Source organism: Takifugu rubripes, chromosome 8 (assembly GCF_901000725.2).
Source record: "Takifugu rubripes chromosome 8, fTakRub1.2, whole genome shotgun sequence".
In the NCBI taxonomy this organism is placed as follows: domain Eukaryota; kingdom Metazoa; phylum Chordata; class Actinopteri; order Tetraodontiformes; family Tetraodontidae; genus Takifugu; species Takifugu rubripes.
The window spans coordinates 5157060-5179405 of NC_042292.1; the positions used below are offsets into that span (position 1 = coordinate 5157060).

The following is a 22346-nucleotide window of genomic DNA, read 5'->3' on the forward strand; positions in this document are numbered from 1 at the left end:
TGGTAAAAGTATTGAAGTATTTAGTAAACAAAAAACTAATTCTAAATTACATGACAAAAATGATCAGATTATTACTGAGTATAGCAGTCCTCCATGTTCTGTAAAAAAAGTAAAGTAAAAGAGGGTCTCAAAACTTTATAGTGCTGAATTACTTTTTAGGTTTGAACCTATTATGAGTATAACTGACTTGGACGCAGGTTCATACTATTAGTATGAAATTTTACCTGTAGAGGTTACGGATGGACAGATGTCCCTGCTTGCTGCCGATGACCACATACTCGCCTGACACACACATATCAGTCACCTGTTCCTCCAGCGGCTCACTACACAGGTGTTTCCCATTGACAGAATAAAGGTGTAGAATATTTTTATCCTAAAATCAGAAAAAAACAACAATAAACACTTTTCTGGAGAGCAGCATTTCTATGCCTGAGATGGATGAAAATATATTTTTTCTTGTGTGTTAATGAAGCGTGAGCGTATACTGTACCTTGAGTGTTGCTTTGCCCTCGATGCAGGTGTGGACTAGCAGGTGACCCTCCCAGGAGACAGCCAGATGCAAGATGGAAACTGGCAGAGAGCTGTCACAAGGTGGTCGCAAACAACGCATGTACTGACCCCGGCGCACCGTGTGGAGGATCACCGTCCCATCCTTTGAAAAAAAACAGTAGGGGTGCCTCTTCAACATCATCATCACAACATTTGTTTTCATTGCAAATATGACTAATCTGGTGTGTGCTCTTACTCGTGATCCAGACACAGCCATGTCCAGCTCTGTGCTGATACTGACGCTGACCACCTCATCCATGTGTCCATACAACACCTGGACTGGTTTGGGACAGAGACCCACAGGAGTGCCACCCTGGTCACCCAAGGGAATAGACAGGTTGATGTTACATTTCCTACAAAATGAATGATATGACTGAATAATGAATATTTGTTGCTCCAACCTGCTGCTGAATCTGCCACACCATGCAGGTCGTGTCTCTGGAGCCGGAGATGAGATGGATACCACAGTGGTCTGTTGATAAGCAGGTCACAATGTCTGGAAGAATGGGACACATGAAAATTAATTATTACAAGATGTGTGGATCCATATAAATGAGATGTGCTGTGATTTATTTTTTATTGATTATTAATTATGGTCTACAAAGTTGGTATAACAATAGTGTATTTTTGTACCCATGTGTCTAATGTGCTGCCCAACGGTCTTTCCCTTCACCAAAGAGGTGACCCGGAGGCTGTTGTCCCAGTGTCCACCGCTGAAGAGCAACTTGCTGTCATGGGAGACCACAAACAACGCTGCTGTGACCTCCACGCCTGGGGCAAATGGTTTGGACAGAAATTTCTGGGTTCTTGCATGAAGACAGGAGGAAGGCAGTACATACAGAAAGTAAAGCTGGTCAGAGAGCTCAGAATAATTGTATTCAATTTGCATATGTGTTGTTCTCACTTGGTGTTGGACACAGTTGGGTCTTTAATGAAAGTGAAGTAGTTGGAGATGTTCTTGTTGTAAGGGAGCCACCCATGGGTGCCAATCAAGCAGTTCTGACTAACTGTTACCTAAATGGCAGAGAAAAACAATACTTTTAAATTCAGCAAATGATTCACACCAGTCCGCACAACAATAAGGACAAAAGCAACTAATCCCTGGGATTGACAGAAATGCCTCACATTGCCAAGCAAAAATCACTACTTAAGACTGTTGCAGGTATATTTTTGACATTGCATGTAAAGATCCAACCTGTTCAAACTATACAGTCAAACTCCTGCTAGTCAAGAGTCAGAGCACAGCTTTTTATTATTGTATTCTATATTGAAAGAGTATGCAGTATATGGGCAGTCTCTTCAATATTCTTGCCAATGCTGAACATTTTAAGCTTAAATTCACATTTAGCGAAAACTAAAAGGCAGCATTGACACTTCCTATTGCGTCAGTCATATTACTAAAATACACCAAAACATAATTATGCATTTTTGCATTAATGTGTGTTTGTGACACAGGTTGTATTTGAACGCTAACAGTATTAGACTCATTAGCCGAACGCAACCAGTGCAGACAAATCACCCCATCAGCCATATCCGGCTACAGTGATCTAAGGAAAAACATAAGCCCAGAGGGTCCAAACCTCACCATAGTATCAGGGCTTCCTTGTGTGATGAAGGAATGGGACTGATTCTTTGGCACCACAACTTTAACCAGTGGAACTCTGTCACAGATACCCTGCAGAACCACATTATCGATTACATTTTTCTAAAGAAAAAAACATAATAATGGTGATGTGACTGAGTTGGACAGACCTCTACAAAGAAAGATTTGAGTTCACCAAGGTGTTCAAACATGCTAAGAGCGCACGAGTCTAGCTGAGCTCTCCTTTTCACCACTTCTTCCAGAGTCAGTCGAACTGGATGAGGTTCCTACACAACAAAAACACATTTATCAGCACATACAGAACATCGAACTCCGGAACCCCGAGTCAAAACTGGCTTCAAGGTAGATAAAACTAAAAATTTATGAATGCATCTGCGGTTCTATGAATCCCAAATGACCCCAGAAGGGTCCACTAAAGCACTGTGCATGCCTGAAGGGAAATGTTCATTGCTTACTGCACCGCCTCTGGCGGGCGGTCAGCAGGGATGGAATAGAATTGAGAGTGTATCTGTACCTTGAGCAGCTGACATGGAGTTTGTCCAAAGTTGCTGATCATGCATTCCAAAGCTTTTCGTTCCTTTTCATCAGTTATGGCATCCAGGTCCACCGCCCCTGCACATCGTAAACATCAATCCATCGACTGTATATAACATGCTCCCTGATTAAAATTGACTTTTATTAGATTCACAAACAGATTTTATGAGATTCACAAACATATGGGGATGGGAATTGCTATACCCTCATATGTGCAGTAGTAAAACACATTCAGGGCCTCCACAGCCGCAGGACCCCTCTGCTTGTAACCAAAGATCAGATCAATCCACTCATGAAGGTGAGCCGATACATACTCAGACTCCTAAAAAACAAAATAGAGTGTTGAAGCCGTCTTCTATGCCAACACATAGAAGGTACATTGGGTTGGGTTGTGGCTCTGTTCACCTTCTTGTAATTGTTGTAGAGGATTTATGCTCAATACCATACAAGTCTTTTAGAATACTACAGTATTAGAACTCAAACTATATCTCACCAAGGCTTTACGGTGCTTATAGATGAAGTCCTCAGGAGACTTTGCCCATTTGGGAAGAATAACATCATTCACCCTTTCCTTGGACATCTGCAAGCGACCTAGATCAAAATCTGCACAGCAGCAGCAAAGGAAGAGAACAGGCACACAGAAAAATAAATAGAAAAAAATATTAATTTTAAGTACTGTATATGGAAAAAAAACTCCCCCCCAAAAAATCTCAAACTCAAGACTAAGAAAATGATTGCCATGACTCCACTCTTACCATTTTGGTTCTCAAGGAATTCTGGGAAATAAAAGAACTCAGGGATGAGCTCTTTGACATCATTTGGGTTATCCATGAGAGCCTGCCATGTTGCAGGGATGGAGTGGAATTGGCGGTCAGCACAATCAAACCTGAGTCAAGACATTTTGGAAGTGAAAAAAGAACAAAGACAAAAGAAATTAATCAAGTATTTGCATCAACTCAAAACCTGGTCCATCAATTTAGTCAGTCTTTCAATTTTTATATTTAATATTTTGTATTAAATATGCAAAAGTGACCTTTTTTTACAAAAAGCCCACATTCAGTAGGGTTTTACCGCTATGATACATTGCCTTTTCAAGCCCTACTGGTTGAGATGGATGCCAATGATGTTTTTGGAGGCAACTTTTAAAAGTTACACGTTTGCTATCAAAATCCAAGAAAAAAAAGAAAAGAACTCTTCTGTAGAACGGTATTCTTACCGTCCACTCTGTAGCTGGATGTGTAATGAAGTGAATGGCTCCACTCTGATCAGGTAATGTATCACTCCAGCAGCATTTGAGTAGTGTGTGCCATAATGAAACCGGTCGATGGTGCCTGTGGGGTCCTCAAAGTTCTCATACCTGGCAAAAATATTACAGTTTCAGCAAAAGCAACATCCCATTCTATTATATTTGTTTGGTTCCCTAAATATATAAATTAAGATTTTACTTTAATGGGAGGTTGTGCATTTCAAACCTACTTCTCTCTAACAACTTTTGCGTTGCGTTCATTTAGTACTGCAACAGGCTTTGACAGGTCCCTGAATACTCGAGGATCAGAGAGGTCCAGCTCCTCCGAAGTGTAGTCTGCTAAAATCCATGGGAACTGATGGAATAAAAACATATTAGCTCAAAAAAATAGCTTTCACCAAAAACCTTGCTTGCATATTAATGTGCTGTTAAAAAGGGACATACCACTGGATACTGAGCAAGGTTGTTGTATGTTCTGCCTGCGATGGTGTTCAGTTGCATCAAATAATCAAAGTTAGAGATCTCCCGGTTCACCCATTTCTGCCAAAAAAGAGGCATGTTAATGAACACAATAAATAAAGAGATGACATTTGCATCTCTAAACTGTTTTATCTTATTTTCCCTGCTGCTGGAATTATAATGCACTTAATATAACATAATAAGAAAGTGGAACACATAAAAAGATGCTTTTACAATGACTGATATATCCAGACCTGTGTGAGCCCAGAGGCTTTAAGGAGCTCCTGTGGTGAGCGAGTGCCATGAAAGCTGAGGGAACGCAGCTGTAACATCCGACTATAGACCTTATTCCTCACCTGTTAACGAGAAAAGAGAATTACAAGTATCAAAGAGTGGATCAAATGAAACCAGAAGCTTTAATTTGGTACCTCTTTCTGGAAGTTGAGGAAATAATTGGTCTGGTCAATGAGGAAGATTTCCAAAGCTGAACGACGCAGGTTGTAGCGTCGCAGGTGGACTTCTCGGATCTGAGACAGGGGCCATTTAAAGTCATGGCCCACTCCTACAGAAAATAAGAGATTAGTATTAATAAATGTTTTGGTGATGTTTTTCATTATTTCAATATCCTCCTCCGCCTCCTCATGTCCCCCTCACCTTCTTCTTTCTCCTGGCTGCTGTCATAGAAGTAGATGTGCTGCGTGGTGAGTTCCAGCCGGCCAGGTACCACATCTACAATGGTCACCAGCTCACAGTCCTCTGACAATATGAGTTTCTCCTTCTGGCTCGCTTCTTCCATTTCAGCCCTGGAGGATTTCACCATAGAATAGAGACTCTTGACTGTAACTGTCACTTAATTTTTAGTTATCTCTGAATGTTATATCATGAGACTCACTGGTTGTTTGCAACAGCAGGATCATCCTCTGGAAGGTCTAGGATGTCATCTTCCAGATCACTAAATTTGACCTGCTTTACAGCCTCAAGAAGCAGAGATTCTGGGCTTTCACGCTGATGTTGGACTCCTTAAGAAAGACAGAGGGACATGAGATTATCAAAAACTGACATGAAGTGTCAACATGTTCATCAGCACTAGATCTGAAATTTTATAACACTGAGACTGTACTAAACACACAAAATTACTTCAAAAGACAATAAAAAGATTGAACCCAAATAGGATTTAAAGCAATATTTACCAAAAGATAAGGTGAAGTATATTTAACAAAAACCTTGACTGAAAAAGATTTCCTTGGATAATCCTTATGAAGATGAAAATGTAGTCATAAAACAAAGGCATAACTTTGATTAGAGGAAAATAACAGTCCATTTAATCAGTGTGTCAAGGCCAGGCTGATAATGTCACAATTCTCTCATACATCACTGAACACATATAATGCTGAATACTGAAGCAGACAAACACACTGAAACTGCAATGGGCTCTTGCTCAAAACTGTCCAACAAGAGATAAAGGAAGCCCCATCTTAAAAACCCCACGGAGAAGCAATGTTGTCTTACCAAGGTTGTCTCTAAGGGCACTGGCCTCTCGATGGGGGTCAAAGTTGTAATTGCGGGTCAGCTTCAGCCTCATGCGCGAGTAATTCTCAGCAGTGGAAACTCTCCAATGCATCTCACTCAGCTGCCTGTTAATATCAACGATGCACATAAACAATTATTCGCAAAACCATTTTATATAATGCATGTATATATTTAAATCATATCCTAGACGCTCTGGGATGTTAAATGCCTTATTCCAGTATATCAAATTTAGTTTGAAGGTGGAGTCCGTACCTGTCAGCCCAGGGTCCCCTCTCGCACACCAGACCTCGACGTGCAGCCTTCCACTGCCTAAGGATGGCGCTGTTATGGCTGAGTTGTTGTTTCAACATGCTGTTGTACCTGAGGTTCTCCTGGCGGCTTCGTCGAGAGAAAGGCTCCACAAATTGTTCCTAAAACAAAATCAAGTTGAATTCATGGGAAATGAGGAACTGGAGGCAAATGAAACACATGTTTCATTATTGCACTATTTATGATCATATTTACCTGGAAGCGGATTTTGCTTTCACCCCTCTCTCGGTCCCTTTTATGAAGACTGACCATAAAAGCCTCATAGCATTCCTTCCAGTATAGAGCCATGGTCTCATGGCCCTGGCTGAAAATTTCTATTTCATATTGCTTCATATAAGGAATAATCTGAAGAAAAAGAAAGGTAATATTTCCATTATGTCCTAATATATTTTAGACAGCTTATATACTAAAACTATGATGCAAAGCAAATTGAATGACTGTAAGTCAGAAGTTCATACATATTTATCGAGGTAGACACGCCATTCGGGTGAGTTGCAGTACATCTTGAAGTCCTCAAAGAAGGATGGACTGCCATTGGTGTCAGGGAGTTGGGGGAGGTGTAGCTCCATATAGAGGAGTCGGTGCACTTTGGACAGCAACGTTCGCAGCAAAGGAACCAAAAATGAATACATCTCCTCGGTTTGCTCCAGGATGGATCGCCGCAAGATGCCCTCGACTTTGCCCAATAGGTAGCAGGCTTCATCCTGACTAGACACCTCCTTAGTCTGCAGGATACCATTGAGCTTGGCAGTGGCCATAGCAGAGACCTGAGAGAACGGTCGGTTATTAGTGTGATTGCATAGGTTTGTGTTTTACAAAAAGACACAGCAATACAATTAAATCGGAGACGCAAGCAACAGAAACACCATCTCACATTGGGATCCTCCTGAGCCATGAATCCAAGCAACAATCTCAGTCCAACTTGGCAGAGCTGGAACCACTGGGTGCCAGCAGAATACCACACCATCAGGCTGTCCATAAGCGTCACAGTCTCGTCCAGCACCTTGTCTGTCCACAGGGCCGGATTGACCAGGCCCTCAGCTTGTAAGAAGTCCTGGACAATATGTAGTAACCGCACTGCATTTTCTGTGTGCTGTGGCAATGTGGCCGCTGACGCCTCACGGTTATCAGTCACTGCCCACTCCAACATACGCTCCATAAGACTAAAAGGAGAAGCAGAAATTGTCATAGAGGGACCAATGTTATCATGTAGCACAGTAGCGTATAGTATTGTCTGTGGAAGAGTGGATGTCTGACCTGAGTTTGATTTGGTCGATGGGAAGTAACAGCTCATTGGCAGTTCCGAGTTTGGTGAGAGCTGAAAAGACCTGGCCACGCTCTAGCCATGCCAAATCATCTGAACCCTCGACACCACGCCACATTACACACAGTACGATTTCCAGAAGCAAGTTGCACAATTCTTCTTCTGCCCGCTAGGTGGCACCACCAGACCAAAGACAGCAATACAGAAAGGAATCAACTACTGAATCATTAGAGATGAAAGCAAAATTTTAGCTACAGATTAATGACAGAGACATATTATTATAAACTTCTAACTGTGAGCAAGGTTTGACTGAAACAACTATCTCTTGGGATCAACATCACTTCCCTTAAAGAGTCAGAATTTCAACTTTTTAATAATACAGACTCGTGCTTGCTGTCCATTCTATCACGTAGGGGCCATGTGTAAAACTGGGACATACAGAATCATGAATAATACATATACATGCACATGCAGCTGTATATATGGTTGGATAAAATATAGTATTGAAGAATTTGGACACATTCTTTCTCAATGTAAAAAATACCTCTCCACTGTTGAAGGACTCTCCCAGTGAAATGTTGTCACTAAAGAGAAAGCTGTCTTCAGCCATAGAGGAATTTGCATCTCGATCAGTCGTGCTTCCCAGGAAAGGCTTTGACGTCTCAAGTGGTGATGGTGTACTGGGCATGCTTCCTGGTGTTTGGTTGCCACTTTCTCCACCCTCGTAGGCCAGGAGATGTGACAGATCCAGGGTCAAGCCCCCAGAAATCCCCACCACACAATGCCTGTTGTGAAGCGGAGGCTCAGCGGAGGCGCAGGAAGATGGCGTTTCCACCAAGGAGACTACATCGCCATTTTCCAGGCTGTCCACCGAGCGAGTATCACCAATGCTGAAGCGGTCATCCTCTAAACGGTCCAGACGGCTTGCACTCCCAGCCCGCTTCCTCTTCTCCAGCGGTAACTCCAGGCGGTTAGTATGAATGCCACTGATCCGGTTGAGGTCCAAGCTGCAGGTGCTGACTGTGTCAGCTCCCCGTAAAGACCCATCTCCCCGCAGGTAGAGTCGCATCAGAGTGTCCTGCCAACATTGCTGTTTTGATATTTGTACAGCAGCATCCTGTTGGGATTGGAGCAGCTGGCAAAGCTGATGGAGGATGAAAAACGGTAAAATAATTAACTTCTTTAGCAAAATCTAAACTGTGTAGCATTTGGAAGTAAAGCAACATAAATTCTAAACAACCGATCCATTCCACAATCAGTTATTGAAAAAAAAAAACATTTAAAAAAAAGAGAAAGAAAATCAAATGAGGGCATTAAACTAAAAAAGCAAGAAAAAGCAATAATTACTGGAAAAACATTTAAACACAGGATAACCACAGCATCATTCTGTCGCCCTTCATTTCAAGTAACTTTGTGTGTCAGATGGTAATCTATGCAGTATAATAAATGGATGTGCATCTTGTAGACTCACCCTCTTGCAGACAATGAGGCGAACGCTTGGTCCAGCACGGTGTGTAAGCTGGACTAGAGACATCAAATCTTTGTAGTTCACCACATTATCTGAGGTTTTAGATAAAACAGAGGTGATATTACATAATGTACCAATATGCTCTACCTAGTTTTAGTTTTTTGATGATAAATTAGGGAGATTCTTAATTAACCTTTAATTATCAGCACATTTTGGACATTTTAAAAAGAAAATCCATTATAATCCAATATTTTCATTAACACGGGAGGTTTCTCAGAAATAGACAAAAAATAAAAACAGTTAATATTTTCAACAGGGATGAGCAAACCTGTATGCAGGATTTGATTGAGCAGACATCGGATGAGAGTGGGAGTGATGTGAAGATCGGTGAATAACAGTGACAAACCAGAGTAGCCGGATTCCCTCAGCCTCAACCGCTGCTTGTTCTTTTCATGAACACGGTCAAAGCGAAGCATGCGCTCAAATAACTAAGAAAAAGAATAAATAATGTTATTTCCAAAATTTTAAAAGTAATTAGACCGTGTTGGCTGTAACCCACCTTGAAGACGAGCTCCCTGAGACGATCGGAGTGCTTGTTATTGAGTAGGAGAGCATAGCAGGAGTCAGCTGCAGCAGGCTCAAACAGCAGCAGGAAGAGTTGATCTCTGACTGGACAACTCTGAAGGAGGCTGACCAACACCTCAAGCAGTTCACACAGCTGCAACACACAACACAATTATATTGGGAGGTTCTTTTACACTTTAAATACTGCTTTTAATTCCTTTGCTCCTATTTTGAAGAAAACTTGCCTTATAAGGCATTTCTATGCATTTTCTGCTAAAGTAACATGTATGTTAGAAAGCTAACAAGCTTCATTATGTTTGGGATTGAAACTGAATATAATTGAGAGGATGGATGCATAGAGGATCTTATCAGTTAAACTGACATGTAATTTAGTGTTCACAATACACAATTTTAGCCCAATCGCTGACTGTTTTTAGCTTTCCTCGCTTAGATTGGGGTGAGTCAGTTGTTTGCTCGGTGACAACTGGGTCGTTATGTGTGAACACCTTGAAAACGCGAGTTGGGTCGTTGGTGACAGCTCAATTTCGACTCACCGATAAAAATGGAATATAGCCTAATTAATACCAGTCGGGTCACAATGACAAAAAAAGAGCTACAGCAAATGGGAGCAGACACAGGGGTTACTATTAGCGCTGCCGTCAAAGCTATTCTGCCAAGAACAGTGAATTTTTGATACAAATTGTTGTTTGGAGACCGAGGAAAGCAGTTGGTCATGCCTATTGATGGAGAATCGTGTAGTGTGAACACTCCCGTCTCTGACCAGTCATGTACTGTGAACGCAACACAGAGCACAAGGACAAACAAAAAGAGCTCCAGCTACAGAAATGCCAGCAACGTGTCCTTAGAAACATAATACAGACAGATAATTCCTCAACAAAATGAGTTGGATACCTAAGAATCCATTTTTTAATTGATTCTTACCTGGTCCTCATCTGCAATGGCAGCAATGTATCCAAGAATACTCAGCATTTCCGGCTGGGACATACCCTTGCTGATGTAGTACTTAACAAGGCCATAGAGAGAAGCCCTCACGGTGCGAATGTCTTCCTCACTTAAGTCGCTTTCTTTATTACTGTTCTTTCTAATAAAAAAAAAGAAATCAGACATCAACAGTTTAGTCAAACAAAAACATCATAGTATTTAACGTACCAGAACTTTATGAAAGTAACTCTCACCCGTAATAAAGGCGTACAGTGTCCAAGAGGAACTGAACACCACACTTTTTTCTGAACTGCTTCTTGTTGTCTTTAATGACAGTGGACATGTACTGGATATGACCTTCAGTGAAAGAGCATAAATGAACACAACTTTAAATGGATAACAAGGGACACAGTCTCTTAAATGATAATAAAGCTCACATTTCATAAATGCATTCACATTTCAGACTGGCACAGACTTGTAATACCAGTCTTAAAGTAACAAGTTATTTTAGTTCAGCTCAAACAGTCTTGGCCAGCTGTTGACAGTAACTTCTGAAACATGATAATGGATAAAACATACTCAAACATAACTGACCTATACGTAGAGGGAAGTCTCCTTTGTTCCAGATGTTGAAATTAAACAACAGATGAGTGTGAAGCTGCTGCAACATGGTCTGGTTCTTCTCGTATGTTACCTGCTCTATCAGAAGCTGCACAGCTACTAATACACTGACATCCACGTGACCTGCTGGCAGCTACAAACACAGAAATACAATAGATGATATATTTAACTACTGTCACAGCTTTTTTTTATTATTATAAACAGCAACAATTCAAACATCTAAAAAGTTATTTTATCTACATTCTCAGGTCATGTTCATTTTCTCATGGTATAGTATAGAAGCAGATTCAGTGTTACTTCTGTTGCACCGCTCCAAAACAAAAAAAAATATTGTTTTGCCAGATTAATGACAGGAGAGGAACAGCAGAAGAGAGGGCTGAGTGAGCAATCGGGGGAAAATGGAGAACAGGAAAATCTTTTTTGTGAGAAGGTGAAATGGAATACCACTACCTGAGTCCTATAGAGCTAAGGGTAATATCTTAGTCAGTATGGATTGATTTATCTCCTACAGAAACAAACTGACCCAAACTTTATGACAGAAAAATAAAAGGCTTGTATAGTGGTCTTTTGTAATGAAACTTTTAAATGCATTCACAGTTTTAAAACAAAAATGCAATTAAATATGCAAATTGGTGTTCGTTTCTTAGCTACACTTCTCGGTAAGCGTTGGTGGAATACTAGGTATTGAGATTAATCTAATAAAAAAATCAAACTCAAGACCTTCTGCAGTAGAACTCCCAGTGTACTGACACCATGAGAGTGGAGAAGATTCTCCTGGTTGATTGGATGTCTCTGTAGGAAATGCTTCAGCACCAAAAGAAATATGGCCACCAGGTTCTTCTCCAGGCGTGTTTCTGAGAGTAGGATAAACAGTAAACAACCAAATCATCTCTTTTTCTGTGTGTGCATGTTCAAGGTTACACTGACGGTAAAGAGTCAAAAACAACAGACCTGAAGCCCTGTTGGATGGGAGAATGACCCAGTCTTCATCAGCCGGAGTTACCACGTCAGGGGTAATAAAATCTGATCCAGCAGTTGGATCTTGTTGCTCAGATGTTGTTAGTGACAACTGCTCCAGTATAGGAATGAGCACTGACAGGCCTCCCACACAGTTAATCATATCCTGTCACACACATATTAAAATATCAACTACCCTGACGCAATCATAACTTTCTTGACATCATGTTTTGCAGTTGCTCCCACCTTGATATCCCAATTCACAACTTTATTTCCCGTCAGGCGTCCATGTAGCATGTTTGGGGACAGATCAAGGCAAATTGGATTCTTACATGCCTGTTGACAAAAGGCAATATTTTATGATCGGATTTTCTTTCAAATAGTGAAATCATGAATGTGTTCTAGAAAGACATATTAATGGTGAAACTCCAGTTTTCTACTCACCTTTGGTGAGTAATGCAGCAGTAATTTGGTAGACAGATCACCAAGTTCTGATTCTTGGGTTTTGAATGGAGAGATGCAGTTTGGACCTTCAAACAGAATGGACTCAGTTTGAACCGAATTATTTATCAAAAGGTTATTTCGATCTATTATTTATATATCCTCTCTCTGCTTACCTGCACTACAGATGGCTTTTATGTGGCTGCAATTTAGGGGTTCATGGAAGACCATGACAGTCCCCAGCTGCCCCTGTAAGGAGGTAGGGCTTCCCCACTCACTGTCCTGGGTCCCTGCAGAGATGAGCTTAGTCATAGATTCAGACTTTGTTCCCAGCAACCCACCCCACGTCTGTGGTGAAAGGATGCCTCCCAGGGAGGACCGAGCGGTGGGTGTTGTGGAGGAGGAGAAAGGAGGGTCTGGAATTTGGGATGGAGGGGGAGTGGTAGTCCGATGGCCTGCAGAGCCGATGCAGCACGAGGTGAATGGCTGTTAATAGAGGGGGGAAAAGGTGGGGACAGACAGTTAAATCAATAAGATGGTAAACTGTTATTACTAAGCATTTCAATAGGAGTCTTACCTCTGTCATGGTAGGGTATTTGAGAGGCGCAGACAGTTTTTGCTGCCCATCCACATAGATGTAAACAAGACTCTGCCCAAATGGTCTCTTTCCCGGAATATGGACAACACCAATGCTATGCTGTAGACACAATTTAGATTTCACTTTAGACTAAAAGCTTGAATATGCATCCATAATAAATAACATATTGATTACAATATTAATTTATTATACATATTTTGTGAAATTGTCATTCCAAATTCACATTTTTAGATTTAATTGGAGGATGCATCAATTTAAATTAATTTAAGGCCATTCAATTTAACTCACCCAGAGAGAATCACAGAAACAGTAATCTGGCAGCAAGACTGTGACATACTCCTTCTTTGTGCATACAGCCACAACCAACAAACCAGCTGAGCTGATGAAGGCCTCAAATCCTGTCCCTCCAGGTGTGAAAAAGCTGTATGGGATTATAGAGAAATCAGTCTAAGTCAGAATATGAAGTGAAACCTGTGGTAATTGTACTCTTTTTTGTTTTGCCCCCCCACCTATAAAGCTGCTTTCTCTTGTCTTTGCTTGACGGGCCCAGCTGGTCCTGATCAAGCGACAACCAAGCAAAGAAGCTGATTGAAGATCCTGGCCAGCGTTGTACTGTAGGAACTACAATACCGGCCATGCTGGGTGACAGATCAAAGTATTGCATGGCACTTTCCAGACCCTGCTTTCGCACCATGGCCAAGAGAGAGCGTAAGGCAGGACCTACATAGGGGTGAGCTTTAGAAGAATCCGGAGGTCTGAGGAGGTGCAAAAATCCCAGCAGTTCCCTGGCACTCAAAGACTGAGAGCCCAAAGACCCAACAAGTCCAAAAAGGCTTTCAGCACACGCACGATGCAAGCGTTGATGCCGTTCCAAAACAGCAAGTGCTTGCATGACCATTGCAGCATTGACACAGGTGGCCCTGGTCTGGCGGTTGAGACAGGAGATACGGCGGAGCCAGTCAGCCATAAAAATCTGCTGCTCTGACGAGTCTAAATCTGGCAGCCACTGGACCAGCAGTAGCAAGGGCTCCACATTACTGATGCCCAGGAGCCCCACTGAAGAGTGGTCACCCTCCACAGCCTGAATCCATGGAGACACATATTCAACAAATGTGTATGCAGGTAAACACACTGACCCAATCAACAATCTGCACAAGTGCATGCTATGAAAGGCTGATCTCACCATGTTCATCAGCTCCCTGAGAAGGTGCCGTGATGGCTGGCCTAGAGAGATGAGCACTTCATAGAGGTGATTGTAACCGATCCTCTCCTTGAACACCTCCTGTACAGGAAGCACAACTACGTTACATTTGAAGTACATTAAGAACATTATACAGCCTCAGAGAGTTAACAAAAATGTACTTACTGTATGTTTTGTTGATGAAATCTAAGCACTTTTATAAAATTGTTATTATATTAAGATCTTAATGAGCACATATAATAAAACTGTGTTGCTGTCACCTTTGCAGCTGGTGATTTATGCATCACTGTTGTCAGAGTTTTGATGGTGGCTACAGCGAGGGAATCTAGTCGCCCCTGAATTACCTGGAGGAAAAGAAAAGAAGAAAAAAACACCACTCCAGTCACCAGCAAATTTTAGTAGTTGGAGTTCAAAATGATAGTAGACTCCCAATGAACGCTTACATGCAAAATAGAATTGAAGGAGGATATTCATTAGGTTTGCAACACTGAAGTTATCAAAGCACCGAAAACAACATGCAATTAACTGGCAGAAATAGAGGAACTTTTGATGATACCTTGGAGTTAGTATGTGTGTGAAATATGTACTTTTAAATACTGGAGCAACACCTGTCATTATAAAAAAGCAAACAGACCTATACAGTACACCAGGATAACCAAAAAGAAGCGCTTCATGTTTGTTTCACATTTATAAAAGGCATGCAACCCATAAAGACCAAGCAAACCATGACAACACATCTCTATCCAGCTTTGTCCTGCTCATGTCCTGTAAGTTTATCTGTCAGTAGTCCGGTTTCTTGGACAATAAGCTCTCTCTTGGACCAGCTGGAGAGGGACTGTGGTTGAATGTCAACACCACTGAGCCAACCTTGAAAAATGGACTTGCCCCAATGAGAGAGCAATTCATTTTACACTGCAGGGCAGGGACAATGTGAGGTGGAGTTGGGGGATAAAGTGAGTTGAAAATGGTAATTAAATAATTCACATAGTTAAGAAAGAGACAGTGGTCACTCAAGAGCAAGGCAAATAACTTTTTTATTTTATTTATTTTTTTTAATCAAAGTCTGCCGTACTATCAAGCTACACCAGTTCAATATCAAAAAGAATACTGATGAAATTATATTCTACATTGTCTAGATTGATGGATAGATGGATTACACTTTACAATGGTCTAAATTAGAATAAATGGTAGAATAATTTTAGAAGAATGCAGGGAGTTTGAAAATATTGATACGTTATTGAATTTTATAAATGTTAGACCAGTAAACGATGCCATTACATAGGGAGAAAAGCCAACCTGTAATTTACAACACCTCAAAAAATTATCATGTCAAAAAATGGGAGCAGTCTGAGTGTTCTTTGAATCATGTCTGACTAGTTGTGCATCAACAACTAATTATATGTGGCAAGTTCATTGGTCACTGCATCCAGATATCTAGAAATGACCATGAAGAGGATTTGCATCTTGAAACAGGGTTCAGGTCAATGTAGTTATACTAATTTGAGTTGAGCTAACACAATCTGGCTCTGTGAAGTTTCTGTCAAGACATCATCCAATTAAAAAAAAATGATCTGGGTAAAAGCAGTGCAAGTGCCTTGCTGTGGAGTGACCCTGATATTATAGTGGTGGGACATACTGCAGGTGAGGGGATGGTGGGGTAAAGTGGGGACTTTCTTTATGGTACCTGAGTATCTCTCTCTCCTGTCAGTAACCTGTTGTTGGTTATATCTTTCTGGTCCTTGTCTGCCGCCGTGCACCTAGCATTAACCAGCTGACACACACAACAGGCAATATGTCAACAGAGCATGTGGACGGAGGGGTTAAATACAGCAAGAAAATGAAAATAGGGATAGTCAGTGGAGAGTGCAAGGGAGGGATGTTGTAAAGTGAAGGATAAGGTGAGAGGTTAAAAGCCGTGACCCTCAGTGCAGGTCGTTGGGGGAAGGAGTGTGAGTGATCCAGCCGTAGCCGGGTGGAGGTTATCATGCAAGTGGGATTTCATACACTGAAGACATAATGGTTTAGATTGAATGTGAACCATACAGTAATATCTGATGAACAAACATACTGCATTCAAATATATTAGAGGTGGGGGCCATATTTCACAAGCATTAGGAAGCCAAACGTAGCTGTAAAACTGAGAAAAGGAAGAATGTGTCTGCCCTAATTTTGGAACATGTACATTTTTGGTTATTCTAAAAGCTTTCCAAATCTAAAAGTAGATCATTTGTCTTGGATGAGCTGCCCCTCAGCCACCAAACCTGATTCCAATCAGTCAGCTTTTCCTCCTCCTGGTAATGTGTCACAACTAGAAATACATCATATATTACCTTTGAGACTTAATCTTGTTATTGGTAGTCTACTATTACTATACTGATAATCTCAGGACTTCCAGGGCTAAGTGTTATTATTTGCCTTATTGTCGCAAACTAAATTAACTTATTACATGGCAGGTTATAAATGCACTGACGGAGCGAGGCCATTTCAGACTGTCTGACCAGGCTTATTTTAGAAGCATGATGTCATCCTTAGCAATGGGGCACCACCGGAATCTTTTTTTCTTTCAAAAATGGGTGCAATCAGCTTTGTGAGGATAACTTCAGTGACCTATAAACAAGTTCATATTTTTAAGACTCAAGTGAATATACTTTTAAGTGATGTTAAAGTGTACATTAATATTTTGCTCAATTATACCTTAATTAAAAATGTTAGTGTTTAAAATACATGCATTTACTCCTTTGCATTGGACACATAAATGTTAAACAAGCACAATGCATAACTAGAATTGAACTGCAATTTACATTTAGCCCAGAAAATGTAAATAAATAGACATTCCACTACTGTATTACACGGTACACAGTATATTGTTGATGTTTTTTTCTGAAAGAAACTGAAAGAAATAAAAGTTCAAAATGATCATATACCTGATCCCGCTACTGGGGCTCATACTTGACAAAGTGCACAGCATGTCAGGTTGTATTTAATGTAGGGGGAAAAAAGAACCTGTCGTGTTACCTTGCTATTCTGCAGCAGTCGTGTCAAATGCTCAAAGCAGTTACTGTTGAGGAAGATGGCTTGTAGAACTGGCCTGTCTGAACACAGGAACATGTCCCTGATAGTGTCTGAGATGTGTGCAGACAAAGAAGGGAAGAAAGCAGAAAAAAAGATGAGCGAAAGCATAAGTGAACGATGCAAGACACTATATTCATAAATATTTTGTTGGCGCCTCTTCAGTTATGGCCCTACCGAGCATGTGCACTTGCAGCGCCACAAATCTACTCTCCCAGTGTCGACCGAGTGTTGGCACTTTGCCTTTGACTGCCTGCTGCTGACGGGAAGCGACGACGGCCGCTGGATCCGAATTGAGGAGTTTGAAGTAGTTTTCAAGCACGGAGGCAATCTCCACTTGTCGTTGGTCAGAGCTTGATGCCAGTAGGCGATGAACTACCTCCCGCACACAGCCCAGAGTCAACAGTGCCTTGCGGTCCGGGGCCTCACTGTCCCAGTCCTCACCCTCATCTGAAGAGCAGCTACCCATGGTGCAATCTGCCAGCACCCGCATCAACACTTCCATGGTGGCTGGAGAAATGGCAAGCAGAGCATTTTTCTAGCAGAGAGAAAATGATAAGGTCAGCGAGATAAAAGTCTCATTACATGTACAGATAATGAAGAAGGGAAAAGCATCAAGGCTTAGTGGAAAAGCTTAACATTCAGACATATTGCTATTGTTATTCAGCAGGTAATAGACAACATCGTTTTCGTGTATTCCCTAAAGTCTTGGTTAAGGATTTTTTTTAAAGATTTTCTGGTATGCAACAAGGTCACTAAGCGTCAAACCTGGTCACCAGCTACTATAGCTCCAAAGAGATGTAGAAGGCAACATTTCAGACTCTCCTTCAGGTGCTCGCTCTCCTGGAAGCACTCTGTAAAAGAATGAAAATATGCACAAATACACAAAAATGTTAATCATCAATTACTGTATTGTCTGCTGTCACAACTCGACCACACAGATAATCATATCTTCCACATACTAAAACTCTTAAACCCTTTTGAGCAGAGCATGCTCACAGACAGGCATGTGGCAGCTCTGCTACTGCAGTAAACTCTGGGTTGTGGTGCGCTCTGTCATCCATTACCTCTTCTGTCAACAGAATGAACTGAAAGCTCCCCAATTTTAAATCTAGAAAAAAGCCATTAACTTTTAGAAGTAATTTCAAAGAGTGTGAGAACAAACTTTTTACAGACATGAGACACACAGAGTCTGTCAGTTCGGACCTTCGGTGCTATCTTTAGTGCCAAACCATAATAACCGCACACAGGGTCAGGCAACAGAAGGAAGTATTTATTCAAAATGGCTGCCAGCACAGCTGAAGTAGTCTGACAGACACCATTCGCTATCAGTTTATCTTCAGTGCCTAGCAAACAGAGTGTAGATACAAAGAGTTGATACAATGGACTGAACAAGGGAAGAACTGGCAGTGGAAGAGAAAAACATCTCTGCAGACACGGAGAAGAGAAACTTGCTCTGTGATCACAACCTGACTTTGTTAATGAAACATCTTCCATTGACCCCATATACACAATTCTAATACAGCGGAAGCACTGCTGTGCTGACATCTGCCAAGTTTTCACAAACACAAAATTCATGTTTAGCTGATGTTCATATTTAATTCCGAAATGGAAAGAGGTAGAGATTAAAAAAGTGGAATAAAACTTACGGTAAAAGAAAGGAACAAACTCAACAGTGAGTGGTGCTGCTTTGTATTTCTGCCTGCTCCTCTCAACTGCACCCAACTGCTCACTGGATGACAACATGCAAAAGGACAACACACAAGCGAATGGTTGAGTGAAATACAACAGAGAGTACACTGTAGTCTGTAACATAATTGCTGTTAATTATTTTAGAGTAATATTAGATAACATAAATAGCTCTACTAAAACGACACCTTGCTTGAAAGCTTTACAGTCATATTATTCTAAAGTAGGGCCAGACTAGGTGCAGTGATTTGTTACCTGCAAGTACGATGCCTCCAGTTACGGTACGGGTCATAGAGGCTCTCGCAAAAAGCCAGAGCATGACGAACAAACTCCTCTGCCTGGCTTTGGTCTGCCATCTCCTTCTCTTTGGTCTTGCTCTTCAGCTGCAATATCACATACGCATGTAAACTTAATTGGAACATCCTGATTATTTGGATAAAACTAAACACAACGTTAATTACATTGTCCATTTAATATGACTAGGTAAATTGCTAAACAAGAAAAAATATGTCAAAATGTTTTTTGTAGAGACGCGCAAAAAAAAATTGAGAAACCAGACCTGCTGAATATAGAGTGTTGTCATGGTGATGATGTGATTGATGTAAGAGCATGTGCCAATCTCCTCGACATTAGACAGATTCCTGTCAATACAAAACACAATTAAATCATTTTTAAAAGTAGAGAGCAGAAAAATTAAATGATCTTTTGTCTCCTTCGGAAAAAAACGTTATATCAAATATTTACAATATAAACCTGCAAATGATAATGAGGAACTTAAGCAGCAGCAGAGCCAGATTTTGCTGTTCAGCTTCCAGCCCATCAGATGCTTTCTGGACACACTGCAGCAGCTGGTGGCGCAAAACCTGCAGGATGTTGTCTGGAAGCAGCGACAACACTGGAGGGATCTCCTCCAGCCTGGAGATACAAAACAAAGAAGGAAACGCTGCTTAAAATCTGTGCACACTTAAAATGTAATGTTCAATGATTCTGTTCTGCATCCTCTGCTGCATCTTCATAATTAATGCCACAGCATTAGTTCACAGTGTAATAAAGATACATTGAAAAGAGGAAAAATCCTTCTTCGGAACAATGCAAGTAGGAGTGATATAAAAAGATAAGATGAAGGAAAAAGATATCAGGAGAAGATAGGGGGGAAAAATGGCAGACAGCTGGACAAAGACACAAAATATCATATTCCAATGTATACTTGTCAAATGACCATTCATAATAAATTGTGTCCTTTCCAAGGTTTCTTCTATTCACAAACCTTTTTTTTCCACATCTGCATTATGTGATGGCAAGTCAACACCACTTCATGTTAAGACAAGTGTGACTGCTTAATAGGAAACGTGGTGTTTCTCTGTTATGATGGGTTGAACAACTGAGTATGTGGCTCTCTGTTGGCAGCGCATACAACACAAGATTTCTCCATTTTTCCCAGTTCCCATGACTGCTGCAGTGCAGTTTTAAATGTAGCTAGAAGTTCTGCATACATATGAGAAAACTGACACCCGCAATGATAAAATGATTTTTACACTAATAAGTGAAGCATTTTGCACTTCAACACTGCATAAATAAACACAAGTATGTTTAATATGCATTGCACTGGGTATCAAATGATCAGAGCAAAAGGTTACCTTGAAGGTTGCTTTTCAAAGTCCACATCCAGGCATCTTTCATAGGAGCTGAGAAAAATCTCCAGCCATAATTTCAAGTAGTCTGGATCCCGCTGGGTAAATAAAACACAAAGAAGCAAATGGATTCAAGTAATGACAGCAAGAATGAGTAGGACATATATCGATAGTCCTGAGTAAAATAAATGCTGTGTTTTAGCAAACTCTGGCATTGCCTTCAGTTCAATTTGGTGTTTCATTTGTGTGTTTTTTTTGTAGTAATTTACTGCATGACTGTGGCAAAACATGTAAAGTAAACAGACGATTTCAAATGTCCATAGGAGAGTTTGTCTTTTCTTCAAAACTTAGTTCCTGCAAATTTGAGGTGTGAATAGCATTAAAACAACAAACGATCAGAGTACGTGACATTAAAAATGCATAGCAAGTAGTGCTACAAAAAGTATGTCAAGTATGTGGAGACAATGCCTGCACTGCTGAGTGTGTGTGTCTGTGTGTGTGTGTGCTTCTTCTGTATTTAAGGGTGAGGAAGCTGATACATGCACCTGTTGAAAACAGGCTTGACTGCATTCTGCGGGGATTTCGTAACAGCAGATTAACATTTCTTAAATGCCAAGAAAACTGCCTCCAAACGGACTGGATAGAATCACCCAAAGACTCAGGTGAGTTACTGAGACTAGCAGGAAAGATCTCTTCCTTTAATTACAACCACTAATCATTTGATTATCTATTCAACCGTCAGCAGTGATAAGTCTGATCTGGAAACACACCTCTAATGGTTCCAGCAAGTCATATGACAGAATTATTTCATCTTTTCTAACAACTGATGAGTGTTTACACTCAAGCTCTTAAACTTTACACCACAGAGTAGGCCTGAAGCTAGAATTGGTTGTTGAATTGAGGGTTGACATATTGTATTTTTCAACAATTAAAAACAATGTAAAGTTAAATGATGTTGCATTTTTTCCCAGGGTGAAAGACACCGGGTGCATGAACAGCTCAAGATGCTGTAATAATGGGCTGAGACTAATCAGTGGTGCTCATGACTCTTCCCAGTCGATCCTGTCACTGGGATTTTGGGCCATCTGGAGGGTGTGAGTATGCAATGTAGGTCAACAAGGGCTAAAAAGTTAATCATTAGATTAAGTAAAGACATTTATGATTATGCAAAACAAAGTGTGCACCAATTAAAATTGAAGACTTGATAGAGTAAAAATGTAGCTTGGAGTTTGTTAAAGGAGAAAAATGATTGATAGCTGATTGGAAGTTGTGTTAATTTGTAGGGCATCTGGTCATACAGTGCTGTGCAAACTCAAATTATGCACGAGGATTAGAGAAGACAGTGGACCCAATCTGTCACATTAGCTTCATATCATAATAATCTTGATCTCATGGAAGGTCCATTAAGGAAATATAAATCCAATGCTGAAAGGCTTAATTGTAATCAGCGCATGATATATCTACTATTGCACAGAATATACAGGCTAGGAAGCAACTTATTTCAGCCCCATTCAATTTATGTAATTAGGCACCCATTTTTATTCAACTTCAATCTCTTTCAACTTACATTAGCATACATTTTATATAATAAGAAATAAAAATGACAGTCCATTTTTTGAAACTATTTTCTGGCGTATTGCTACTGAGGCCTCCCAGTGAAGAGAGTGCGTC

General features: G+C 40.7%; 1 protein-coding gene across 3 annotated transcripts in view; it reads right to left on the bottom strand.

Annotated features, from left to right (window-relative positions):
* Positions 1-22346, bottom strand: part of nbeal1 (neurobeachin-like 1) — a 31013-nt gene that overhangs the window by 3228 nt on the left and 5439 nt on the right. For 2 of the 3 annotated variants that reach the window (XM_011606157.2, XM_029840616.1), the window contains exons 3-53: positions 20682-20773; positions 19798-19959; positions 19604-19685; positions 19300-19427; positions 19005-19087; positions 18124-18209; positions 17533-17893; positions 17302-17408; positions 15971-16057; positions 14547-14630; positions 14269-14367; positions 13595-14166; positions 13374-13506; positions 13065-13184; positions 12664-12973; positions 12491-12576; positions 12293-12382; positions 12041-12212; positions 11810-11943; positions 11063-11222; positions 10723-10825; positions 10469-10628; positions 9522-9680; positions 9291-9450; positions 8966-9054; positions 8039-8638; positions 7488-7663; positions 7105-7393; positions 6689-6997; positions 6426-6575; positions 6174-6331; positions 5901-6025; positions 5284-5410; positions 5046-5194; positions 4820-4953; positions 4646-4747; positions 4377-4472; positions 4163-4287; positions 3903-4043; positions 3442-3572; positions 3180-3289; positions 2891-3008; positions 2667-2764; positions 2302-2418; positions 2135-2224; positions 1454-1563; positions 1183-1355; positions 951-1045; positions 746-862; positions 491-652; positions 225-373 (exon numbers count right to left, since the gene is read on the bottom strand). In XM_011606157.2, coding sequence (XP_011604459.2) covers positions 225-373; positions 491-652; positions 746-862; positions 951-1045; positions 1183-1355; positions 1454-1563; positions 2135-2224; positions 2302-2418; positions 2667-2764; positions 2891-3008; positions 3180-3289; positions 3442-3572; positions 3903-4043; positions 4163-4287; positions 4377-4472; positions 4646-4747; positions 4820-4953; positions 5046-5194; positions 5284-5410; positions 5901-6025; positions 6174-6331; positions 6426-6575; positions 6689-6997; positions 7105-7393; positions 7488-7663; positions 8039-8638; positions 8966-9054; positions 9291-9450; positions 9522-9680; positions 10469-10628; positions 10723-10825; positions 11063-11222; positions 11810-11943; positions 12041-12212; positions 12293-12382; positions 12491-12576; positions 12664-12973; positions 13065-13184; positions 13374-13506; positions 13595-14166; positions 14269-14367; positions 14547-14630; positions 15971-16057; positions 17302-17408; positions 17533-17893; positions 18124-18209; positions 19005-19087; positions 19300-19427; positions 19604-19685; positions 19798-19959; positions 20682-20773 — 7970 coding nt within the window. The remainder of the gene's footprint in view (positions 1-224; positions 374-490; positions 653-745; positions 863-950; positions 1046-1182; positions 1356-1453; positions 1564-2134; positions 2225-2301; positions 2419-2666; positions 2765-2890; positions 3009-3179; positions 3290-3441; positions 3573-3902; positions 4044-4162; positions 4288-4376; positions 4473-4645; positions 4748-4819; positions 4954-5045; positions 5195-5283; positions 5411-5900; positions 6026-6173; positions 6332-6425; positions 6576-6688; positions 6998-7104; positions 7394-7487; positions 7664-8038; positions 8639-8965; positions 9055-9290; positions 9451-9521; positions 9681-10468; positions 10629-10722; positions 10826-11062; positions 11223-11809; positions 11944-12040; positions 12213-12292; positions 12383-12490; positions 12577-12663; positions 12974-13064; positions 13185-13373; positions 13507-13594; positions 14167-14268; positions 14368-14546; positions 14631-15970; positions 16058-17301; positions 17409-17532; positions 17894-18123; positions 18210-19004; positions 19088-19299; positions 19428-19603; positions 19686-19797; positions 19960-20681; positions 20774-22346) is intronic. The other variant, XM_011606158.2, reaches the window with a different exon arrangement.